Raw genomic sequence first — 23,503 nt, forward strand, 5'->3', positions numbered from 1 at the left:
ACGCAGAGCACAGCGATATTAGTGCCTTCGACTCTGGTTCGTAAAAGCTTTCATGGCTTTATTACCAGCTCCCCGAACAGCTTGTCCTTTTAATAAGCCAAGGCCTCCAGATAGCAGATCTGCCCATGGGAGATCCCATCAGGACGTGCTTAATCCAGGCAGAAATAGCACAAAGCATCATCACACTCACCTGACTGAGGAAGCCCTTGTCTGAGGCAGGAAAAGGTTAAAACCCACCCCAAAAAGCAGGGGGAGAGAGGAGGGAGGGAGAGCTGGACCTCCTCTGTGGCGGGTTAACCACTGCTGCTGCTGGGTGTCCTCGCCTTCTCCATCAGCCCTGCTCTCCACAGCCGCTGGCATTGGCGATGGAGGCCTTTAATTATCCAAACTGCTGCCCCTCACAAAATTAAATGCTGCTGAGGATGACTCAGTGTTTAATGGACTGGCTGCTCCTCACGCCGGGAGAGCCAAGCGGGTGCGAGCGAGAGCACGGCACAACACGGCATAAATCACCCGGAGACACCGCTCACGGGGCCCGCTGACCCAGCCGCCTGGAGCAGCCTCTGCTGGGCTGAAACACTGCTGCTTTCACTCAGGATAACCCGGGGGAGCTCCCGGGAGCAGCAGATCTGGGCGTTGCAGCTCGACCCTCCAGCCAGGCTGGCTGCAACCCTTGCCCAGCTACCACCACGTGGATGCGCTTGATTTGGGAATCCCACGGATTCTCCAGGCTGCCTGTGCTGGCTTCTCTGCTCCCAGGATTTAGATGGGGTGGTTTCCTTTGGAAAGGTCTCAGCAATGGTCAGATGTGGTTTAGAAGGCAAACAGGTGCCAGAGGATGTGATACAAAGCTTGTCTCTGCCTTTGCACCACGCTCGGGGCCAGCCCAAGCCAGCATGGCAAGAAGCAGCTCTGTTAATAGCCTCGTTAGTCTCACCAAGATGCTGAGGCTTTGGCTTCCAGCAGATAATTAACAATGTGCTCATGAATTAGGAAACCCTGGACCTCTACCAGGATCTCTGTGGAGGCTCGTGGTTCAGAGCTGGAGCAAGGCAATGCCTCGAGGAGCAGCCCAAAGCAAAGAGCACGGCCAGCAGGGACTGGCAGGGGCCTTCTTTGCCCATCTTTAATGGCAGCACCAGTTTTTCTCCAGGTACCCAACACCTGGAGCTGGCAAACAGGAAAAATTTCTCCGTGGAAAATGTTGTCAAGCCCTGGCACAGGCTGTCCTGGGCAGCGGTGGAGGCACCATTCCTGGAGGGATTTGACAGGGAGATGTGGTGCTTGAGGACAGCGTGGTGGCCTTGGCAGTGCTGGGGCAGCAGTCAGAGGATGATCTTGGAAGTCTTTCCCATTTAAAGGATTCTGTGTGAATGCAAGAGTCCCTAATGCTGGAGCTGCCCCACCCGTCCTACTAAGGCCCCACGGTGCCTCATTTGAGTACAATTTACTGTCCCTAATGATGCTGATGCTTATTTCCCCAAGCTAGGAAGTATTTGGCCCCAAAATGGGCTCCTGGAAGCAATTTCAGGCAGTCTGTAATGCTGGAGCTGATGGAAGCAATTTGCAACCCATTAGCAGAGATCGGCTGTGAAGATATTTCACACATCACTCAGTCCAGGTTTGAGCGGGGATGGAATTTTCCCCCCTCTCCTTTGGAATTTTTGTCCCGGATGGGGTGAACACCTGAGCGCTGCCCCTGCAGCCCCAGCTTTGCCTCGTGCCAGTGGTGATTTCTGAATTAAATCCCTTAAATACACAAATACAGTCCTGGAGTGCAGGGCCAGGCACCCCCACAGCCTCATGCTCCAGGAAGGGACACAGCAGTGCCAGCACCTCCAGCACCCCCAGGACTAATTGATCATTATTAATTAATTTCCCTCCTGGACAGCAGCGATGCAAATAAAGAAGCAATTTTCAAGCCAGGGCTGCCTCCATGGAGGGAGCAAAAGCACAGCACAAGCCCAAAAAAGCATGGAAAGGCATCACTTATCCATCCTTGCCCTGGGGATGCTCTTCCAAGAAGCAGGATGGGAGCTGGTTTCCGTAACCGGGTGTGTGTGGTGGAGCAGGGACAAGCTCTGCTGGGAAGGTGAGAAAAGAGCCCCAGGCCTTGAGTTATCCCTTGGCCCGAGGTGTTCCCAAGACACATCTGGGATCCTGCCTGTCTGCTGGAGCCTGTGCTGGGAGCCTCAGCTCTGCAGCACCTTCCCTTAATTACTTTTTTCATTTTAATTAGATCTGAGGGCAGGCTGAGGAGAGCCCTGGTTGCTGAATCCGAGCTCTGAACACCCATTTTTAGCAGGAGGACTCCACCACAGCCCCACCACCCGTGACTAACCCACCCCTTGTGGCCTTTGTGTCTTGCAGTTGTCACCTGGGGCTGTTCCCTCCTCACCCATCCCACAGCCCTCGGCTGGTTCCTGTCTCTCCCAGCAGGAATTAACACAACCCTCACGTGGCTTCCCCAAAAAACAACACGGAAACGCTCCCAGTCCCCACGCTCCACTCGATTCCAAGGATGCAGCTGCATTCTCCCTGGACGAGGGCCAGCAGTGAGGAAGTTTCCTCTGGCCGCTCTCCTCCTCCCTGGCTCCTGTAGAAAATGGGTTTGGGGCCCCAACAGCTCCACGAGACCCCCAGGAAAGGTTCTCCATCCAGGGGAAGCAGCAGAGCCTCTTCCCTGGGGTTTCTTGTGCACTGGAAATCAAGGACTCCCAAGAACGTCCACGTGCTCACCTGCTCCAGCCTGAGACCTCCTCCCTCCCTGCCGGGGATTTACTGTCAATAAAACCACTGCAGAGAGCGACTTCTCATCCGGAAGAAGAGAAGGAGGAGGGGGGAACAACCACTCTCTGAATGTCCTTCTGCCTTACCCCAGCAGCACATCCTTCTCCAGCTGCCATCAGGACGCTGGTGGAGGGACAGCCACCAAGCAGGCAGGGCTGTGCCAAGTGGGAACGCTAATGCTGCTCTCCCGGCCTCGCAGCCACGTTCCCAAGCTGGGCAGGGGTGTCCCTGAGCCCTGCAAGGGGGGCACTGGCTCGGGGGGTGTCCCTGTCCCCCTGCTCTGCTGCTCCCAGGGCCCGCTGTAAAACCCAGCTGGGGCAGGGGAGAGGATGCTCCAGAAAAGCACCAAAGCAAGTGTGGGATTTTGGGGACAGGGTACGTGTGCCTCACCCTGCTGCATCCCTGAGCGCCCACGCTCCCTTTGTGTGGGTCAGGTGGGGACACCGTGCTGGGAAGGCACCTCTGGGCAGGGACACAGCCTGTGCCAACCCGGGGGTCTGGCTGTCCCTTTCCAACACCACACTTGTGAAGGACATTGAGGAATCCTTTTCCATTTGACTGCAGCCACCTTACTGGGAGCAGTGGGCGGGCTCCTGCTGCAGCCTCCGCACCCCGAGCCGCTGCCGGGGGGCTCAGCTCGGGGGGCGAGGGCACCCCGCTCCCGGGGGCGGCCCCAGCTGCAGCTGGAGGCATGGGGGAGCTGGGCACTGCTGAGCTCCGGGCAGGAGCAGAGCCCCCAGTGCCGCCTGCCCCGGGAGCAGCCCGGGGACAGCGCAGAAGGACGGGGCTGCGAGAGGGGCGGCGTGTCCTGAGCGAGGCAGGGCCCAGCAGGCTCAGTCCCTGTCACCGTGACAGGCGTGACAGGCACCGGCCGCAGGCAGCAGAGCCGGGCTGCACGGGGTGAGCCCGGGTGGACACTCCTGTGCCCCATGGCCAGAAAAGGGCTGGAAGCCACCGGTGCCCCCAAAAGGACCAAGCCCGGGGTGTCCCAGCATCACCCCCCCGGCGCTGGGGCCGCCACGGGTGAATCCTGAAGGGCGGGGAGGAGGCGGCAAGGCAGAGACGGGTCCGGGGGCGGGATGGGGCCGGGGGTCCGGCGGAGCGGGGAGCGAGGAGCCGGAGCATCCCTGGAAGGCGCTGGGGGATGGGAGCGGCACACGCACACGCACACACACATTACCCACATGCACACGGCAGCAGCACCAACAGCCCCTGCCAGCGCCTGCAATCGCTGGAGCGCCGCTCCTGCGCCTCTCCCTCCTCCTCCTCCTCCTCCTCCTTCTCCTCCTCCTCCTCGCTGCCCACCGGCCTGCGGCACCCCTCACCCCTCCGCGGCCTCCGGCCCCACCAGCGCTCAGACAATGACTTCATGCGGATTATGCATCTGAAGAAATCACCAGCTCCCAGATAGCCACAGGGGGAGGTATCCATGTGTTTGGCAGGGAAGCAGCCTCCTGCTCGCCTTCCTTCTCCTCCTCTTATCTCCTCGCACACGGCAGCTGCCTCCTCTCCAGCGATGGTCGCCTGCGGTCCCCCCGCGCGGCGCTGAGCGAGGCCCCGGCGCATCCCCGCTCCCACGCTTGCACCAAGGTACCAGCGGGGCTATTTTTATTCCCCCCCCTTCTTTTCCGGTTCACCCGCCGCTGCCGGGCTCGGTGCCCCAGCACCCTCGGTGCCTGCACATCTCCCGCTCGCTGCCGTGCTCGCAGCCCCGGCTCCCGCGGCGCAGCGGCAGCCCCGCCAGCCCAGCTCCAGCCGCCGGCCCTGATCCCAGGTTTGCATCCTTGATTCCTTCATCTGCTTGTCGATGCGACAGTGCCATTTGTGGGAGGTGGAGGGGGAGCGGGGCAGGTGGGAGGGGGGGATAAGGTGATGGAGGGGGGGTGGGCACAGCACCCCAGTCCTGCCGTGGGATGGGGAGGGCAGGGAGGAGGTGGGAGGGGGGGGAAATGCAAGAGGCTGCATCCAAATCAATGTATCTATATGTATATATGTATATATATATATGCATGTCTGTGTGTGTGTATATATATATATATATGTAGGCTTGGGGGCAAGAGCAGGGCACAGCAAAGCATCTGCCCCTGGCGGGCGCTGCCGGGCACATCCCTGCCCGGCGCTGCCGTGGGCTGGGCACCCACAGCACCCACGAGGCACCCACGGGGCTCCCTTCTCGGCAGAGTGGCCACCCCGGGGTGCTGGCACTGACCATGATGGACCTGAAAGTGGACGAGGAGGAGGTGGACAGCGGGCAGCCGGTGAGCATCCAGGCCTTCGCCAGCAGCTCCACCCTGCACGGGCTCTCGCACATCTTCTCGTACGAGCGGCTGTCGCTGAAGCGCGTGGTCTGGGCTCTTTGCTTCCTGGGCTCGCTGGCCCTGCTCGCCCTCGTCTGCACCAACCGCATCCAGTACTACTTCCTGTACCCCCACGTCACCAAGCTGGACGAGGTGGCGGCCACCAGGCTCACCTTCCCCGCCGTCACCTTCTGCAACCTCAACGAGTTCCGCTTCAGCCGAGTGACCAAGAATGACCTGTACCACGCCGGCGAGCTCCTGGCCTTGCTCAATAACAGGTGGGTGCTGGTGCCTCGAGGTGGCCCCAGGTGACATCTCAGTCAGTCTGGATGCAGCCAAGAGCCACCAGGTCCTGCTCGTGCTCCTGGGCATGTGGCTCCCACACTGGGCTGCCCCGGATGGCTCCAGCGCACACAGATCCCTTCCCCAGTGTGCAGCACATGCAGCAAGGCCTGGGCCACCCCCTGGCTTCCTGTGGGGCTGATCCAGCACCCCTGGCTCCAGTGCCATGGCTGGGTGCCATCCCATGCAGCAAGGCCAGGGGTGCCAGCAGGTGAAGCCACTGACCCACACCCCAGCAAGGTGCCATTCCTTGGGCTGTGGAAGCCCCTCACCCGTGGCTGTGGTGGCTCCTTGGTGCTGCCAAGCCGCTGTCAAGAGCCTGGTGCACTCCCTGCCCATGCCAGTGCCGAGGGGCTTCACTGCTGTCCCCACTCCTGCCCCAGGGAGGGGTTTCCAGGCATGACAGCAGGGCTGAGACCCAGCCCGTTCAGCCCATGTCACAGCAAGGCCACCACCTCACCAGGATGCCACCAAAGGCACAGGGCAGGTGGCTGGGTGGCCTCAACCAGGGCTGGTGCTGCTGGACCAGCAGTGGGACAAGAGGGATGGGTTTGGAAGGTGGCCACAGCCCAGCTTCTCCTCATCCATCCTTGTGCCATCTTTCGTGTGCCTCTGGGCCCCTTTGTGCTGTTGGATGCTCTGGAAATGCCACGTGCAAGGTGGGGCTGTGCTGAGCCCATGCCAGGGTTGCTCCTGGGAACCCCAAGTGGCCTTTGCCAGTGGGAGCAGCCACCACAGCCAGGCCTGAGCCTGTCCCTGCTCTTTCCCCCAAGATACGAGATCCCAGACATCCAGACAGCCGATGAGAAGCAGCTGGAAATCCTGCAGGACAAGGCCAACTTCCGAAACTTCAAGCCCAAACCTTTCAACATGCTGGAGTTTTACGACCGGGCTGGCCACGACATCAGGGAGATGCTGCTGTCCTGCTTCTTCCGTGGGGAGCAGTGCACCCCTGAAGACTTCAAAGTGGTGAGTGACCTGTGGGCCCTGCCCAGTGCCACCTTCCCCCCATGCAAGGAGGGTGTTTGCCCACCTATAGCTGCTCCTGCCTCCTCCCAGCTCGGAAAGGACGGGCAGCACCGTCACTAAGGGGGTGCCGCTGGGTTTTGGAGGTGCAGGTTGTCCCCAGGAGCACGTGTGGCTCCGTACAGCTCCGTGGGCTGCTCCCACGTGGGCACAGCTCCCCGGGATCACTTGGGCTCTGCAGAGCAGGGTTGTGCCGGGCTGGAAGCTGCCATGGTGAGGAGGCTCCAGTGGAGAAGCAGGGAGAGCACGGATGGCCGTATCCCTTGGGAACACAGGTCCCAGTGGCTCCGTGCTGAGCCCTGCCATGGAGGTTGTTCTTGTGCTGGTGGATCCAGCACACAATAAAGCCTTTATCCCTGCTCTCCCATCCAGCTGGGAGTGGAACAGTGCCGGCTATTCGGGTGCTGCCTAATCAATTCGGCAGCCGCGGCGGCTGCTCCCGAGCAGCTCCGGCCTGGAGCCCGTGTCCCTGTGCTCTTCGGGGTCCCCATCCTGGTCACCAGCCCAGGGCTGTCCCCTCGTGCCCCACGCTGAGGGGGGTGTATGCAGAGCCCAGGTCCCAGCGCAGTTCGGGTGATTTTAATCATCGGCATTAAATTCCCGTCATGGGCTCTTTCCACGAGCAGGTGTCTGTTGTCAGCCATCAGGCGTTTTATTTGTTAAATGGAGGCACGTTGCAGCCCGGAGGGGGCTGGATCCCCTCCAGCAGGGCCAGCTCCAGCCCGTGCCCGGTTCCGATGCTGCCTCTTGCCAGGGCACGGTCGCGTTTTCTGCGCCGAACCATCCTCAGGGACCTCCATCCCTGCTCCCTCCCTCATCTCTTGGGTTCCAAATCCCTGTGTTCTGCAACCGGCAAAAGCCAAACAGACTCGCAGCTGGTTTGTTATTCCTGCCTGGATTATTCCTTGCAAGCAGGTTGGGATGATTTAATGGATTTGATTAGAGGAAGCTGGCTCCGCTGCATCTGTGTTGCTCTTTGGGATCTGGCACAGGGAGGTCTGTGTGTGGTGGGGCTGGGATGGGGTTCTGGCACTCCCAGAAGCTTGTAGGGGATTGTCTCAGCAGCAAATTCCTGCTGCCTTGCTGGTCCTGCATGGGCTGAGCTGGGCTCGGTGCTGCTCTGGGCCTGGTGGCCCCGGCCGGGCTGGGGGTGCTGGGGATCAGCAGCTGGGGTGGCACCATCAGCCCACGCTGCCCCGGTGGGGCCCGACCTGCCCTCACCGGGGCTGGGTCCCCTCTGCACTCCGGGAAGCCCCTTCAGTGTCCAGGGACCCTTCTGCACCCAGGGCTGGCCCCGTTCTCTCACTGATCCAGAGGGATCTGCCAGGGGGAATTTGGGGGCTGCCCAGACCCCACAGCCTGGGGCAGATGGGGACAACCAGGGGGGTGATGGGGACAGCCTGGAGGGCACTGGGGGCAGCCTGGAGGGCACTGGAGAGAGCCTGGAGGGCACTGGGGGCAGCCTGGAGGTCACTGGGGGCAGCCGGGGGTGATGCTGGTGGCCAGCACAGGAGCAGTGGCAGCGCCGGGGCCCGACATGCCGCGGTGCCACCTTATCTGTCCCCGGCAGAAGGGAGGGCTCGGGGCAGCCGTGGCGAATGCAAATGAGGGGCTCCGGAGCCGAAATACCTGGGGTGACACGAGGCACAGAAGGAGCCGCCTCCTGCCGGGTCCCCCCCGGCCCACTGCCGGGCTGGGGGAGCAGTGGCACCGGAGCAGAGACCCCCCCATGCTGGGGGCACTGTCCGTGTGCCCCCCAAAGCACCCACCCCGAGCAGCCCGGGGGGCTGGGGGCTGGTGTCACCCCCAGGGCATCTCACAGCATCACCTGCAGCCAGGACAGGTCCCCTGGCACAGGGGGCTGGTGCTGGGTGCTGTGGAGAAGCCCATCCTGGGGTGATTTGAGCTCTTCCCACCTCCTCCTTCATCCTACATCATCAGCAGCCACATCGGGGGTCCTGGCATTGCTTGTCCCCCTCCATGTCCCCCCCAAGCTGTGTGCAGGGTACAGGGATACCCCAGTGGAGCTGAGCAGGCTCAGACTCATCCCAAACTGCAGAGTGAACCCTCTAAAAAGACCAGGGGGGACCATTGGCCCAGCCCAGCTCTGCCCAGGCTCCTCAGAGCCCCTCCAGCACCAGGGCAGTGCTTGGTGCCCACCAGATCTCCCCCCTGCAGCAGCTGGGACAGGGACAGGGATGCACAGGGAGGTGCCTTGATCTCCTCCCCAAAATCCTGGCATGACCTCAAAGCCTGGAGCCTTGACCCTGCTCGGGACATGGCCCTGAGGGACACGGGCTGAGGTGTCCCCGTCCCCAGAGCCTCACACAGGGGTGGGACAGGCAGGGGGGCTTGCCGTCGCTGTCGCCCCGTTTCAGGGCCACGCTCCCTGGCACCCTCATTAGCACACGGATCAATGTTTCACTCTTCCCGCTTCATTATTTATGAGCTGGAGTCCTCCCTCCCCTGCGGGAGCTCTCGCCCCCCTCCCCCGGCTCCCTGCTCCTCTTCCTCCCCTCACCCGAGGTTCCCCCGGGGCCTCGCACATCCACAGCGCCTCACCCAGCCAGGGAGAGCCCAGGAGCCCTGTCTCTGGGCTCCAAATCCCAGGGAAAAAGGAGAAATGCAGGGGATGAGCTTCCTCTCCGCAGCCCAGGATGGGAATTGTGGCTGCAGGAAACCTCGGGAAGGTGCCCCGTGCTTGGGGGGCAGGAGTGGCTGTGCCCGGGGTGGCACAATGGGGATTTGCAGCTTTTCCTTCTCACACCCTGCGAACCCACCGCAGGGAGAGCCCCATCCCGAGCTCCCTGTCCTGCTCTGGGGCACGGTGGCTGAGCCCAGAGCCCTGGGCAGCGTGCATGGGACAGCCTGGATGAGCTGCAGAGGATTAAGACCTCTGGACCGTTTCCATGAGGCTCCAGGGCTGAGCTGGCACTAGGCAGAATTGAGTTTGACGTGGAGATCATGCCGCTGCCTTTTGCATCCTCTGCCCTGGAAGCACCGGGTGCACAGAGCCAGAGCCAGGGAGGGAGCGGGAAGGGGCTGCAGCAGTCCCAGCAAACCCCTGCCACACTCCTCCTCTCCTCCTTCCTCCCATCTCCGGGGCAGAGCAGGAGCTGCCGTGATGGAGAACACATCCTGCTCCCCACTGCACCTCACTGCTCCTGCTGGGCCTCCCCACCCTCCTCCTGGCCCCACTGCGCCTTGGTGAACCCCACCAGACACCTCCAGCTCCTGCTGCACCCCTCAGACTCTGCTCAACCCCAGTGTGTGCCCCTCTGCCCCCCCAAACCTCTCTGCACCCCTGGGCTCCCTGCTCGGCCCACCTCGCTGCAGCTGGGGGTGTTGGAGCCCCGGGAACATGGTAAAATGAAAAAACCTGCTGAAAAAAAACCCTTGTGTGGGTCAAGCCTGCCGTGTCGGTGGGCTCTGGGCTGTCCTGCACCCCCGTGGGGTCTCGGAGGGGTGGGCACAGCAGGGCACGCTCGGGGGTGCTCAGCCGGGGGTGCCGCTGCCCCCCTGCTCCCCCTGGCTCTCGGCCCCGCGGGATCCAGCCCCGGCCCCTTCCAGGGACCCCCATGCAGCCCCCCGCGGCAGTCACAAGGCCGGAGCCCCGCGGCGAGCGGAGCTCCCCCGCCGCGCAGCGTTAGTGGATAATCACGGAGCCGGAGTGAGAAGCATCTCCAGCACAGCTGGAGAGACCGGGCGCGGGAATTACTGATACCCAGACATTTCCTGGAGCTTTTGACAGTTAATAAACAAACCGCATGGGTCCATCTGGCTCTGGAAAAACAACTTGGGGACAGCGTGTGGGCACCAGGCACGGCCAGCGGCCCCAGACAGTCCCGTGCTGGTTTGGGGCTGCTTCCCAGCAGCATTCCGAGCCCCAGCAGATCCCACCTCGGCCCCCGGTGCACTTACAAATTCTGTAAGACATTCGAGTGATTTATGCAAATCACTTTTTAAAGCGGCACGCAGGCTCCTAAATAACTTATAAGAGTTGGAAACTGCTGGCACGTATCCGTTGTTTCTGAGCACTGATTCACCTCGGGCATCCCGGCGGTGTCCCCGGGGGCCCGGCTGAGCATCCTCACCTGGATCATCGGCAAACTCCGCCCGGGCTCTTCCCCACACCGGCCTCTCTCCGCGGCCGAACCGCAGCAGGGTTTGACCCCCGAGGCTGCCCCGTTTTCCGGACGAATGAAGCAAAAGCAGCGGGACACGGGCGAGATAATCGGAGGTGACGGAGCAGAGGAGCCGCCACGCGCGGGACCGCAGCCGTTTGCTGGTGGTGACTCGGCTCTCCCGGGAAGTGCAGCGGGTCGGGAGTGCCCCAGCTCTGTTGTCTGCTCGGCAGCTCGGAGATTTTTCCCGTATCACTGTATTTCGCTCAAAGCAAATCATCCGGAAAGCAGCCGTGAGCTGTTTCGCCCTCGGGCACGGAGCAGAGACACTCAGGCGTTGCTCCTCAGCTGCCTCCTTGTCCCAGCTTCACCCAAGCATTCCCAGACCTGCTCAGGCAACGGGGGAGCCCTGGGCTGTGGCTTTGCTCACCCCACACTGACACGAAGCTGATGGGAAGCTGGCTGCTCTTTGCTCTCCCTCTGCGGCAGGACAGGGACAGCACGGCCACGGCGCTGTGGGACCGGCTCCACTGAGCCCAGCAGGACTGAGCTTGGCCAAGATGGGGCAGAAGAGGATCAGGAACAAGAGGGATGAGAACAGTGAGAGGCACCACGTGCCTGCACCCCACAGCCACTCCATTAGAGCTGTGAATGGCAGCGCATCCAGCACCTGAACCTCAGTGAATCCCTTCACCTGAATCCCTGGAAAATGTTGGGATTAGAGGAGGAGGACTTGTGGGATCAGGGTCAGGCTCAGCTGGTGTCATTTAGTCCCTGGCTCTGCCCAGGGGCCGTGCCCAGCCCCAGCAGCTCCCCCTGCACACCCGGAGGGGTCACACACCCCCAAAGCTCTGCACACACCCAGAGCGGTCACACGCACAAAAAGCACCTTGCACATGTGGAGATGTCACACCCCAAAGCACTTTGCACACCCGGAGGTGTCACACACAGCCAGAGGCACCACACACACCCAGAGGTGTCGCGCCAAGAGCTCCGAGCATCTCAGCTTCACCTCTGGCCAATCCCGTTCTTCTTGCAATGCCTTTGCACATAAAGACTCATTAACAAATGAATTATTAATGATTTTTAATAAGCTGTAATGGCATCTGTGGCTGCTGGAGGAGATGAGGAGGCTTTCGAGTGGTATCTGACCGCAACGGAGGTGAGGATTTCACGGCTGAGGACAGGGCACGTGTGTCCCAAGGGATCCACAGGCTGGAAGCACAGGCTGGACAGCACCAGCAGATAAGGGGCTCCAAGATGTTCCTCTCAGCCTCCCTCTGGTGTTTTTCCCAGCCCCAGGCTGGGCAACAGCCAGGTACTCTCTGAGGGTTCAAAAGGATCTGCCCAGGACCCTCCTGGTGCCATTTTCCCTCTCTCCCTGGTATCAAGTGGGGAGAAGCCAGGCTGGAGGGGTCAGATCCCCTGAGCCTCTGGAGCCACAGATCTCCACAGGGAGACCAGGAAATTAACTGTCTCATGGCCTTTTTTCCTCAGTTTAATTTCTCTGGCTGTGTAGAGCCACCTGTGTTTTATCGCCTGTGGAGCTTGGCCGGGGCTCCCGAGGCAGCGCTGCAATTCCTGCTCCAGCCAGGGTTCAAGGAGCTCCTCACTGGCTCTTATTTATTTATACAGCCCTGACACTTGGATATTATAACCAATTATTTATTTTTTTGGAGGGTTTTTTCTGTGTGGAGTGTTTGGTGTGTTTGCATCCAGGCTCTGAGCCCAAGGACGGAGCTGGGGCAGGGTGTTCCCACGCACTCTGTGATTTTTCAGGGATTTTAAACCCCTGCTCTCCTGGCAGGGACAGGGACACCCTTCCAGAGCCACCACATGCCAGGGCTGTGTGACTGCTCTGCTTGGATTAGATTAGATTTGAAAAGCGTGATACGTGCGGAGCCGGAGTGAGCGAGCACAGCAAGGAAACCAGACCGGAACACCGTGGGCTCTTCCCCCCTCCAATAAAACCGCCGGCTCGAATCTGCCTGCATGAGCTGGCTGAGCGATTGTGAAGGATGTCGGAAAAAATCGCAACCTGCTTACGGGTGATTCGCCATCGCCAGGAAACACGGGAAGGCGCTGGGATCGGGGTCGGCGGGAATAATCCTGGATGCGCGGGAATTAGCGACACCTCGGCAGATCCTCGGGCTCCTGGCAGAGTCCCGGTGACCCCTGCATGGCACAGAGGGACACTGCCAGCGGGGAAACCACCGGGAAGCTCTCAGCGGTACAAACAGGTTCAATTATAGGAGCGTAAACAGATCCTGGGGAGGAGGATGCGGCAGCTGCGGAGCCGTCACGGCGGATCACAGCCGAGGCTCCAGGGACACGCTGGACTGACCACGGAGCTGCGGGAGGGTCCTGGCCGAGCCCCCCCAAACCCCCGGCCAGCCTGGCTGCAGGTGGCCTCAGTGCCCGGGGCAGCAGCACCGGCACCCAGCAGGGCTGCCTGGGAAGAGCTTGCCCAGGAAAGCTTTGAAAGATTAATAGAGTTTAAATGGAAGCGTTTGGAGAGGAGATAAGGCTCATCTGATATGAAATCATATGGAACAACGGGATCCAGGGAGGCCCTGGCTCTATAATGAAGTCCACTTAGCACATTACTCACCGTAATGTGCTTTTTATTAAAGTCCTGTGCTGCAGGTGCTGAGTCTGCAGCCGGGAGCACGGGAATGGCACGGGCACCTGGAGTGCCGGACCTCGCCACCACAAGCAGCCGGGATGCGGCGTGAAAAAGGCACCTTTGGCTTCCTGCTTGCCATCCCGTTTGATCCAGGGAAGCGACGCTGGCATCACCCAGCGCCGCGGCATTGCCAGTGCCCGCGGCTGGGGCTGGTGGGCCTGCAGGGACGGGGTGGAGAGGAGGCGGAGGTGGGGAATAATACAGAGGGAAAAACTCCTTTTTTAATCATCAATTTTTCTGCATTAGAATGTGACATGCTAATCCACTGTGAAGCGTCTAATCTGGGGGATAAAGGGCCGGATAACACAAGCTGCGCCCGGCTTGGCTGGCGGAGCGAGCCGAGGCAAGGTGGCAGCATCTGATAAGGGGTGCAGGATTAGTCCCGGCACAGATCCCGCCTGCCCGGGCAATCCCACCTTGCTTGGCTGCCTCTGCCGTGCCTCTCGCCAGGGTCAGGGAGGGATGTGCAGCCCTGGAGCTGTCCCAGAGCGGCTCATCCCGCCCGGAGCGGCGGTGGCAGCGCTGCCGGTGCCTCCAGCACCATCTTGGCAGCTCTGGGAGCTGCAAAGCACATCCCTGGGCCAAGACACGCGGAAAACCTCATTTTTCTCCCTTTGGATTTGCACACTCGGGTGCATGGTGGGAGCAGGACAGCCCAGCCGTGGGGTCTCCATCTGCCCCACATGTCCACCCCCACGTGCTGCTTTGGCTGTCTCATCCCACCCCTCATCCCATCCCTTCCTAGCAGCCAGCTCCGACCTCCGGGCACCCCCAGGGATGACGTGGGCAGCTCAGCCCCGGCTCCGCCAGTCTTTGGCAGGGATGGGCAGTGCCCGTCACAAAACCGAGCGGGTCCAGCTCCCGGGGCGCTTTCGGCGACAGCCTCCCCGGGGCTCGGAGACCTGGGATAACAGAGCTTGCAATGTTGTTTTCTCCTCGCCTCCTCGGGGATTGGTTTATCTCTATGAATAACTCCATCCCGGCTTTGATCTCCTCTGCCATTAAAGCGTGACAGGCTGTGAAATGTGCTGTTGCTGCCGTCAAATCCCGCTCCCGCTTCCCCCCCGCCGCCTCCGTGCTCCCCCGCTCCGGGAAACCTCCTTTCCCAGGCCCGTGAGGAGCCGCAGAGCAGCGAGCGGGGCCGAACCGCCCCGGGACAGTGGCCAAACACGGTGCTGGAGGCAGGAAAAACCCATCTCCTCCTCCCATCCCACACCTCTCACCGGGGCGGGGAGGAGGGCACGGAGCATCCCCGGTCCCAGCGCCGCCTCAGGTGTGGCGGCATCACCCCAGCACCCGCCACGGGGGCTGATGTCACGGCTAATTATAGCATCCCCCGTCCCTCGCCCCCGCCAAAGCTTTACCTGAGAGAGGGTAAAAATAACTCGCGGCGAGGGAGGAGCTGGAACGAGCCCAAGGACTCCTCCAGCATCTCCAAAACTTGCACAAACCAGGGCGGCACCCCCCTGCCTGCAGCACACGGCCGCACTTTGTCCCCAATGCGGGGGTCAGGACGCGCTCCCCTTGGCGCTGGTGCCACCGCGCTCCAGGCTGCGGCTGTCCCCGGTCACCTTCACCCCGGCTCGGGTGTCGGCGCTGGGACAGGTGGCGGTAACCGGAGCCGGGCGCTGCTGCTGGGACCCAGCCCCGGCGCATCCCGCGAGGTGTTTAAGCCGAGCGAAGCAGGTTAATGGCCCCAGTCGATGATGGAATGTTTTCATTACAGCATCTTTCTCTCTCTCTCTCTCCCTGCTGCAATCGCTCCCAAGAAGACACATTAAACCTCCCCGCCCCTCGCTCGCACCGTCAGGGACTGCCTGATGGCCCCGCGCGGCACGGCTCACCTGTCCGAGCCGTGCCGGGGCTGAACAACCCCCTCAACCTGCAATTCCTTAATTCCGCTTCCCTTCTCCTCTCCCCCCAACAGCCATAGCACAGGAACCCAGTGCCAGAGCTGGGAGCAGCAGAAATCCCCCCAGCCCCGGGGAGCTCCTGCCTGCTCCTCCCTGTCCCGAGCCTGTGTGGGACCAGCCCAGGGTGTTCCCAGGCTGCTCCCACAGGGCTGAACCAGCCCAGCTCTTCCAAACCTCCTGCCAGGAGCAGCCCTGATGCTGTCACAGCCCTGCCCTGCAGCTGCAGCTCATCCCCACCAAAGGCACAGGGCACCTGTGACCTGGCCCCCATGTCCTGGTGGCTCCCGGGCACCCAATTCATCTTCCTGACTCTCTTGTCCAGGAAGAGTTTTCATCTCAGATTCTCTGGGATGCTCCCAAAAGGTGCAACCTTGATCTTGGCCTGATGAAATTTCATCCCGTGGCTCTGGCGCTCGTCCCCAAGGTCATCCACTCTTTCTCCCAGGTCCCCAAGTGGCATCTGCCAGTGTCCCTCTTACACAAGGCCCCTGTTGAAGGGAATATTGAGTGTGGGGAGCCCCAGGATGGGACACCCCCCTGTCACATCTTGGATCACTGCCCCTGGCAGGGATCCCCAGCGCCTGTTCCACAAGCATCACCTGCGCAGGGATCTCAGATACTGTGCTGGTATCAGATCAGATTTTTGCTGATTCCTGACTGATTTGTTCTCCCAGTTTGTGGTGTCTGTGTGTGCCGGGTTGTGCTCAGGGACCGGGAACCCTGCAGGGTGCAGGGGAACAAGACACAGCAGCTGAACTGAGGGCTTGGGGTGAGCTGCTCCCAGCCAGGCACCAGCCCAAAGCTCCCATCCAGCCCCTGCACATCCAAATGCTGCCGGATTTAGATTCTCCCCCGGTGCCGGGATGGGGCTGGAGATTGCTCTGTGGTCTCTGGATGCTTTTATGAAGTGCTGAGTACAGGAAATCAGCAAACCACGAGAAGGGGCTGCGCTGTGCAGAGAGGAGACGCCTGTGCTCCCAGCAGCTCCATCCCAGCATCCTGCACCAGAGCTGCTCCCTGGGAGCCTCAGCCCGCCTGGTCCAGCAGCACAAGGCCTGGATGCCATTTCTTGAGGGAAGAGGTGGCTCCCTGTGCCCCACTGGAATCCAAAACGTGAGGTGACGTGGCCAGCACTGACTGGGCTCTGCGGAAGAACTCATTGCCTGGACAGCACCCAAATCCTACCAAGACCAGCCCTGCTCGGAGGAGGACAGACCTCACACCACCGGGAACGTTGGATTTGCTGGATTCTCACGTGCACACGCCAGTGCCCTGCGGCACGGGGGGATGAGCCTGCAGGGATGGGCACTGCCAGGGCAGGAGGAGCATCGCAGGAGCCTGAGGACGCCACAGCATCCTTCCCCCCACCTGGACCACCACTGAGCCAGGACAGCGTCACCTGCATTTTGGGAAAACCTCTGGCTCCAGCTGCCCTGGGGAGGAGCGCAGAGAGCCTGGCATACGGCGGCTCTGGAGACAGCCGGGGACCCAGCAGGGAGGGCAGGGCCTGGCTGGAGCAGCCGCTTGGGCTGCCAGGGCCAGACCACGCCAGGATGGAGGGCACGGCGTGGGGATGCAGCTCTGGGGACCTGCACACAGCGTGTGCCCCGGCCTGGCAGCCCCTCGGGCCCCCAGGCAGCACTGGCAGCTCCCACGGCGCCTCTGCAGCGGGTGATGTCTCTGCTCCGTCCTGGCAGCCGGAGCCGGCGGGTCCCGGGGGGCCCGGGGAGCCCGCGGAACCGCCCCTCGCTCCTCCTCCCCTCCTGCTCCTGAAATACCCTCCTCGCTCCGAGCATCCCTCTGCTCCTCTCCCTCACTCTCGCTTGCCTCACTCCTTTTCCCTTCTCCGTTTCTCCTCCCTGAACTTGCCCCTTCCCCCTCCCCTGCTCTCCCCAGCCCCTCTCTGCTGAGGAACTGACTGAAGACCCCCAGGCTGGGGCAGGGCACGGGCCAGGACCGCCACACCAGAGCCAGGACCTGCACACTGCAGCTGGGACCCCCAGGCTGGGCAATGCCTCTCCAGATATTCTGCACCATCTCCTTCTCCAGTGAGGAAGCGCCAGAAGACGCTGCAGACACTGGGAAGGGAGAAGATGAAGCAGACGAGTTCCTATATGGGCAGGAGGAGGATGAAGAGGACGAGGAGGACACAGGGGCAACCACGGACTTCGTGGCCTTTGCCAGCAGCTGCACCCTGCACGGGCTGAGCCACATCTTCGTGGAAGGCAGCCTGGGCGCCCGGCAGGCGCTGTGGGCGCTGGCCTTCCTCCTCTCCCTCTCCGTCTTCCTCTACCAGGTGGCCGACCGCATCGCCTACTACCTGGAGTACCACCACGTCACGCTGCTCAGCGAGGAGGACAGCCCCGAGATGACCTTCCCCGCCGTCACCTTCTGCAACATCAACCGTGTGCGGCTCTCGCAGCTCAGCCACGAGGACTTGCTCTACCTGGCCCCTCTGGTGGACTACGAGCCCGGCATGGAGCTGGGCTTCACCCCAGCCCAGCCTGGCCCCTGGGAGGAGGACGAGCCCCTCAATTTGTATGGGTTTTTTAACCGCACTTGCCACCAGCTGGAGGACATGCTGCTGAGCTGCAGCTACCGCGGCCAGCGCTGCGGCCCCGGGGACTTTGCGCCGGTGAGTAGCCCCAGGGTGGCCCGGCACAGGGAGCAGATCCAGGGCTGATCGGATCAGGCACGGCAGGTGATGCTGCCCTTGGAGCTTGCTCAGGGATAGGCTGATATTTCAGCCCCATCTGCCGGAGCTGGGGACAGCACTGGCTGTGGAGACGCTCTGGTGGGACATGGAGCGTATCCGCGGGGCTGTGCTTGCTGAGGAGGTGCCTGGCACCTCCATCCTGGTGCCATCAGGGTTTGTGGGGCACCATGTGGTGTGAGCCCACTGCCCTCACATGCCCCTTGCCCAGGCTGGCAGCAGCTCCGTGGTTTTGGGGCTGTGCCGGATGCCGGAGGCGAGAGCTGGAATGGCCAAGGAGGGATGGGGGGGTCCAGGATCCTGTCCAGCCCCATCCTCTGCAGGGATGGAGGAGGGCTTGGAGGAGGTGCCGGTGCAGGCATCAGGCTGAGTGCCACCACCCTGGGGAGCCACAGCTGCCGTGGGCTCTCTGGGGCTGTAAATCTGCAGTGTATCCTCTGAGCCCATCCCTGTGGGAACATCTCCTCCTCCACCAGGGCCAGGATGGGCAGTTCCAACACTGAGAGATCCCGTGGGTCAGGAGCCCAGGTCGGACCATGCCCAGTCTGGGATGGCTGAGTCTGGGGGCTGGGGATGCTCTCCTGGCTCCGTGCTGTGGCTGCACACAGAGGGGCCTCAGCCGCAGCCCTGTGTCCTCTCTGCAGGTCTTCACCCGCTATGGGAAGTGCTACACCTTCAACGCGGGGCAGGACGGGAAGCCCCGGCTCATCACCATGAAGGGGGGCACTGGCAACGGCTTGGAGATCATGCTGGACATCCAGCAGGACGAGTACCTGCCAGTGTGGGGGGAAACAGGTAACCCACTGCCCCAGCAGGCCCACTCAGTCACTGGCAGCTCCTGGGGTGCTGCCCAGCCCCTTCCCAGCTCCTCAGACCACAGATTCACATCCCTGGGCTCCCTTCTCTTCCCTCCTTCCATTTCTCATCACTTCTGGTCTTTTCTTTGCCTTTTCCTCCTTGTCTTTGCTCTTTGCCATGGCAACTCCCCATCGTTTAGACACGCAGCCATCACTTGTTTATAAATAGAGTCAAATACTTTCCCTGCCACATTCCTGGGTGTGGAGCAGAGGGGTAGGGGTGGAGGGGGCAAGGACATGGTGCAGCAAAGAGATGGACAGATGGATGGACACGTGGATGAATGACTTGGTCCAAGGGAAGCGTGGGAGGCAGGAGTTGTGGTCCCTCTCACAGCAGGCTCAGCACAGCCCCTCGGAGCAGGGACAGTGCTGTGCTCACCCCACTTCTCTCTGCCACAGATGAGACCTCGTTCGAAGCCGGGATCAAGGTGCAGATCCACAGCCAGGACGAGCCCCCTCTGATCGACCAGCTGGGCTTCGGGGTGGCTCCCGGCTTCCAGACCTTTGTGTCCTGCCAGGAGCAGCGGGTAGGAACTGGGCAGGTGTGGGATGTCCTCCCCTCGCTGTGCCCCTGTCCCCACACTGCATGGAGGGGAGGACCCCATCCTGGGCTGTCTGTCCCTGAACTGCAGGGGGTTCTCTCCTCACTCCTGGCTTCTCTCCCCTTCCAGCTCATCTACCTGCCTCCTCCCTGGGGCGACTGCAAGGCCGTGGCGGGCGACTCGGAGTTCTACGACACCTACAGCATCACGGCGTGTCGGATCGACTGCGAGACCCGCTACCTGGTGGAGAACTGCAACTGCCGCATGGTGCACATGCCAGGTGAGCCCCGGGCCCGGCCCGGCCCGGCCCAGCCCCCGCTGTGGTCCCAGCTGCAACAGCTGCTCTGTGTCTCCCCAGGCGATGCCCCTTACTGCACCCCGGAGCAGTACAAGGAGTGCGCGGACCCGGCCTTAGGTGAGGCTGCCCGGCCCCGTGGGTGGGACGGAGCTGCAGTGTTGGGTTTCTCCATCTCGCCATCCCCCTCTCTCCCCGCACAGATTTCCTGGTGGAGAAGGACAATGAGTACTGCATCTGTGAGATGCCTTGCAACATGACCCGCTACGGCAAAGAGCTCTCCATGGTCAAGATCCCCAGCAAGGCCTCGGCCAAGTACCTGGCCAAGAAGTACAACAAGTCAGAGCAGTACATCGGGTAAGGCACCGTGGTGGTGGGGCAGGGTCTGGTCCCTCCATCCCAAACCTCAGCCTGATGCCACTTCTGTCCTGCACAGGGAGAACATCCTGGTGCTGGATATCTTCTTTGAAGCCCTGAACTACGAGACGATCGAGCAGAAGAAGGCGTACGAGGTGGCGGGGTTGCTGGGTGAGTGCTGGTGGCTGTGGGGAGCCCTGGGGCAGTCCCCAGCCAGAGTCCCCCAGCAAGGCGGCCTCGTGCTGGCCCTGTCAGCATGGCCCGTTCCCAAGGCACTGGGATGTGCCAAGAGGTCAGATGTAGAGCAGGGCACCCCGCTGCCATGAGCAGGCACCAGCCACAGTGGTGACCAATTCTGCCCTTTCTCTGCTCCCTCTGCCACCCAACTCTGGACTCAGGCCACCCTGATGGTTTCCCTCTCCTCTGCAGGTGACATTGGAGGGCAGATGGGGCTGTTCATTGGGGCCAGCATCCTCACAGTGCTGGAGCTGTTTGACTACGCCTATGAGGTGAGTGTCTCCTCCATCCCAAGGCTGTGCCCCTGTGGGACATGGGGAAGGGCCACCCATGAGCCCCACGGCGCTGAAACGTGGCTCTGGCAGGTGATCAAGCACCGGCTGTGCCGGCGGGGCAAGTGCCGCAAGAACCACAAGAGGAACAACACAGACAAGGGCGTCGCGCTGAGCATGGACGACGTGAAGCGCCACGTGAGTGTGGGGCGCAGCACGGTCCCCTCCTGCCTGTCCCCTCCTGCCTGTCCCCTGCTGCAGCCTGGGGGGTGGGGAGTGCCAGTTTTGGGGAGCCCCTGGGAAAGGGGGGATGGCGCTGGGTCTCTGCAAGGACCTGGATGAAAGCAGCAGCCCCAACATCCCGTTTATCCTGCAGAATCCCTGTGAAAGCATACGGGGGCACCCAGCAGGCATGACGTACGCAGCCAACATCCTACCTCACCACCCGGCCCGGGGCACCTTTGAGGACTTCACCTGCTAACCGACGTCTGGATGTACAACCTGAGCTACCAAAGCCCTGCGAGAGCTGCCCTTCTCCCCGCCGGCGCCAGCGGAGAGACACATCTAGGGGGCCTTTGCTCCTCGGCACGGTGGGACACGGACAAGAGCGACGGCCTCGGATTTCGGGGCGGGCAGTGGGGTCGGGCATTGCCAGACCCCGGCGCAGCCCCCGCGGCGGCTGCTCTGCGCCTGCCCTGCTCCTTCAGAGACTCCAGGATGCTCCAGCCCGGCCGTCCCGCGGAGCGGGAGCGACACGCACAGTGGGCCAGGGCACGGGCCTGCCCCGGCTCCCCCTTGGCTCCCCTCGGCCTTTTTAACTAAAACCCAGAAGCCAAGAAGAAGCAGCCGTTCGGCCGCAGTCTCCATCCACAGCCCTGTCCGTCTGTCCTCCGTCGTCTCCATGCTCATCCTACTCCAACGCCTTGGCCGTGCCTGCCGGGCCCCCTGTGCCTGCTGGGGGCTCGTCGGGGAGCCCCCGGTGTGCCCGGCACAGGGCAGCAGGCTGGGAGTCCCCAGAGAGCTCCTCAGTGCCCCGGGACCGCAGCCCCGGCTCGCCCGGGCGCTCCCGGCACGAAGACGTGGCACCTCCACCTGTCCAGAACGTCTTCCTTGGCCCCTGCCCCGGGATCAGCCCCGGGATCAGCCCCGGGAGCACCGGAGGGGGCTCGGCCGGGAGGTGCCACCTCGGCTCTGAGGACACTGGGCACTGTCCCTGCTGGGCTCTGGGCAGCCTGGCCAGCTCCAGCACGGCCCCGCGGTCCCTCCCGTCCGCAGGGAGCCCTGTGGCCCCACACCCAGCCATCCTCGGGGAGAAGGGCACAAGGAAACCCCTGGCCCCATTGGTCCCCTTGGCACCACCGTGGCTGGGCAGGCACTGGAGCCCCAACCCCCCCGGGGTTCACGGGGGGCTCTGGGGCTCCAGCCCCGCTGAGCCCCGACAGCCGCTGCCCCCGGGGGTTTGGGGTGTCTGTGGGGTCCCAGGGCCTCTGCTGCCCCTCCCTGGCACAGCCCTGCCCTGGCTGGGGTCCGTGGCCACCGGGCCACTGCCCCCCGAGCCTGTCAGTGCCCACCAGTCCCCTCTGGGGTCCCCATCTGGCCCCCCCAGCCCGTCTCTCAGCCCCCAGGCCAGAGCCCTACCCGGGCCCAAGTGCTACTTATCTTTAAGAGCTTTTGCAATAAGTATTTTTAGTAATTTTTTTTTTTTCTAAACTGCAGTTTTGATTTTTATTCTTGTCATTTTTATTCTTATTATTTGCTTCCTGACCAAAATTAGGAACTGGGGGTCAGTCCTTTGTATCCAGCGATCACCCAAAGACGACGGGTCGGCCACATCCATAAATTTTCTTATGGATTTCTCCTAATGTTTCATCACATTTCATTTATTTATTTTCTTTCTTTCTCTTTCCCATTCAAGCTTTTAAAGATGGGGCTGGGATTTGACCTTGAGGCTCACCTGTTGAAGAAAACCCTTTTTTGTTATGTCATTGGCATTTTATATTTCTTATATATAATATATATGACTATATATATATGTGTACATATATATATATATATCTATATGCATCATGCCAGTGTAGATACCCATCCAGTAGCATTTAGGCCTTGTTCTTGTGCCATTTTTTTTTCTGTTACTGATCTCTGAATGCCTTCAAGTGTATAAAGTGTGGAATTCTCTCCGGTATCTGTACTATGTACACACATTTTCATAGGAAGCACAATAAGATGACAGATGCATTGTACATCAATACCTGCTACTCTTAACAACGATGATATAAAGAATGATATAAATGATATAACTCCCCCACGCCGAGCCTTTCTCTCTCGCTGAGCTGCTGGAAATGCTCCCCTGAGGAGCAGGTGGGGACAGCCTCATCCTGGGATGGAGCCCAAAGGGAAGGGGGGAAAAAAAGGGAAAGGGAAGGGGAGGAAAAAGATTTTATGAGCAGGGTGTGCCCTGGGTCAGAGCTGAGCCTCCCTTTCCGGGTGCCTCATCCAGCTCCAGCCTCGCTGCATTCCCAAGGAACTGCTCCCAAGGGACACAGGGCTGGAGGAGGGAGGGATTCCTGCTCCCCAGCAGGGAGAGGAGAATTAACACTCACAGAGCTGATAATCCCTGACAGCTCCAGCACCCCTGTGGTTTGGGACCCATCTGAGGTCCGACAGGAGTCACCAGGTGGAATTTCACAACCCAAATATAACACACACCTTTTGTCCTAAAAATTTCCAGCTACGAAGAGCAATAGTAACAACAGAGCAGATCCAACAGTGGGCACCCAAAAAAAGCCCTCAGGACTCCATGGAGACTGAATAATAGGGAGTGGGAGTGGGCAGGGAACGCTGAAATGCCAACGCACACCCACACCCACCCTCCCCCGGCCCCTTGGCTCCCTCCACGTCCCCTGGCTCCTGGAAATGGCAGAAATGCAGTTTTGCATCTCAACGAGAGCACTCTCACCCCTCTCTGGCGCTTCCCGGCCGGAGCTGGAGCTGCAAAGGCCAGGGGTGGGATTGGAAGGAGAACACCGGGCCAGGAGGGCGTTAATGAACCTGA

The 23,503-nt window shown here is 61.4% G+C and overlaps 1 protein-coding gene across 3 annotated transcripts; it reads left to right on the forward strand.

The window, feature by feature from the left end:
• The first annotated feature begins 3,878 nt into the window (after positions 1-3,878).
• ASIC1 (acid sensing ion channel subunit 1) lies at positions 3,879-22,749 on the forward strand. Of its 3 annotated transcripts, none has more exons than XM_064400999.1 (12): positions 3,879-4,380; positions 4,971-5,365; positions 6,203-6,398; positions 18,536-18,686; positions 19,148-19,275; positions 19,420-19,570; positions 19,649-19,705; positions 19,789-19,942; positions 20,022-20,113; positions 20,372-20,451; positions 20,545-20,649; positions 20,828-22,749. In XM_064400999.1, exons 2-12 carry the CDS (start codon positions 5,001-5,003, stop codon positions 20,930-20,932), a joined length of 1,584 nt encoding a protein of 527 aa, XP_064257069.1. In that variant the 5' UTR covers positions 3,879-4,380; positions 4,971-5,000; the 3' UTR covers positions 20,933-22,749. The 3 variants fall into 3 exon arrangements, with proteins under 3 accessions (XP_064257069.1, XP_064257068.1, XP_064257067.1); XM_064400998.1 differs by having other exon boundaries at positions 3,881-4,564; XM_064400997.1 differs by lacking the exons at positions 3,879-4,380; positions 4,971-5,365; positions 6,203-6,398 and adding an exon at positions 16,921-17,813.
• The last annotated feature ends 754 nt before the right edge of the window (positions 22,750-23,503 follow it).

Source organism: Passer domesticus, chromosome 31, assembly GCF_036417665.1.
Source record: "Passer domesticus isolate bPasDom1 chromosome 31, bPasDom1.hap1, whole genome shotgun sequence".
NCBI classification, from domain to species: Eukaryota; Metazoa; Chordata; class Aves; order Passeriformes; family Passeridae; genus Passer; species Passer domesticus.

Excerpts from the sequence above, each read along its gene's own strand:
- ASIC1 (XM_064400997.1), top strand. The coding sequence starts at position 17,190 with ATGCCTCTCCAGATATTCTGCACCATCTCCTTCTCCAGTGAGGAAGCG. Across the intron at positions 18,687-19,147 it reads GCCAGTGTGGGGGGAAACAG|ATGAGACCTCGTTCGAAGCC; the intron begins GTAACCCACTGC and ends TCTCTGCCACAG. Across the intron at positions 19,943-20,021 it reads AAGTCAGAGCAGTACATCGG|GGAGAACATCCTGGTGCTGG; the intron begins GTAAGGCACCGT and ends TGTCCTGCACAG.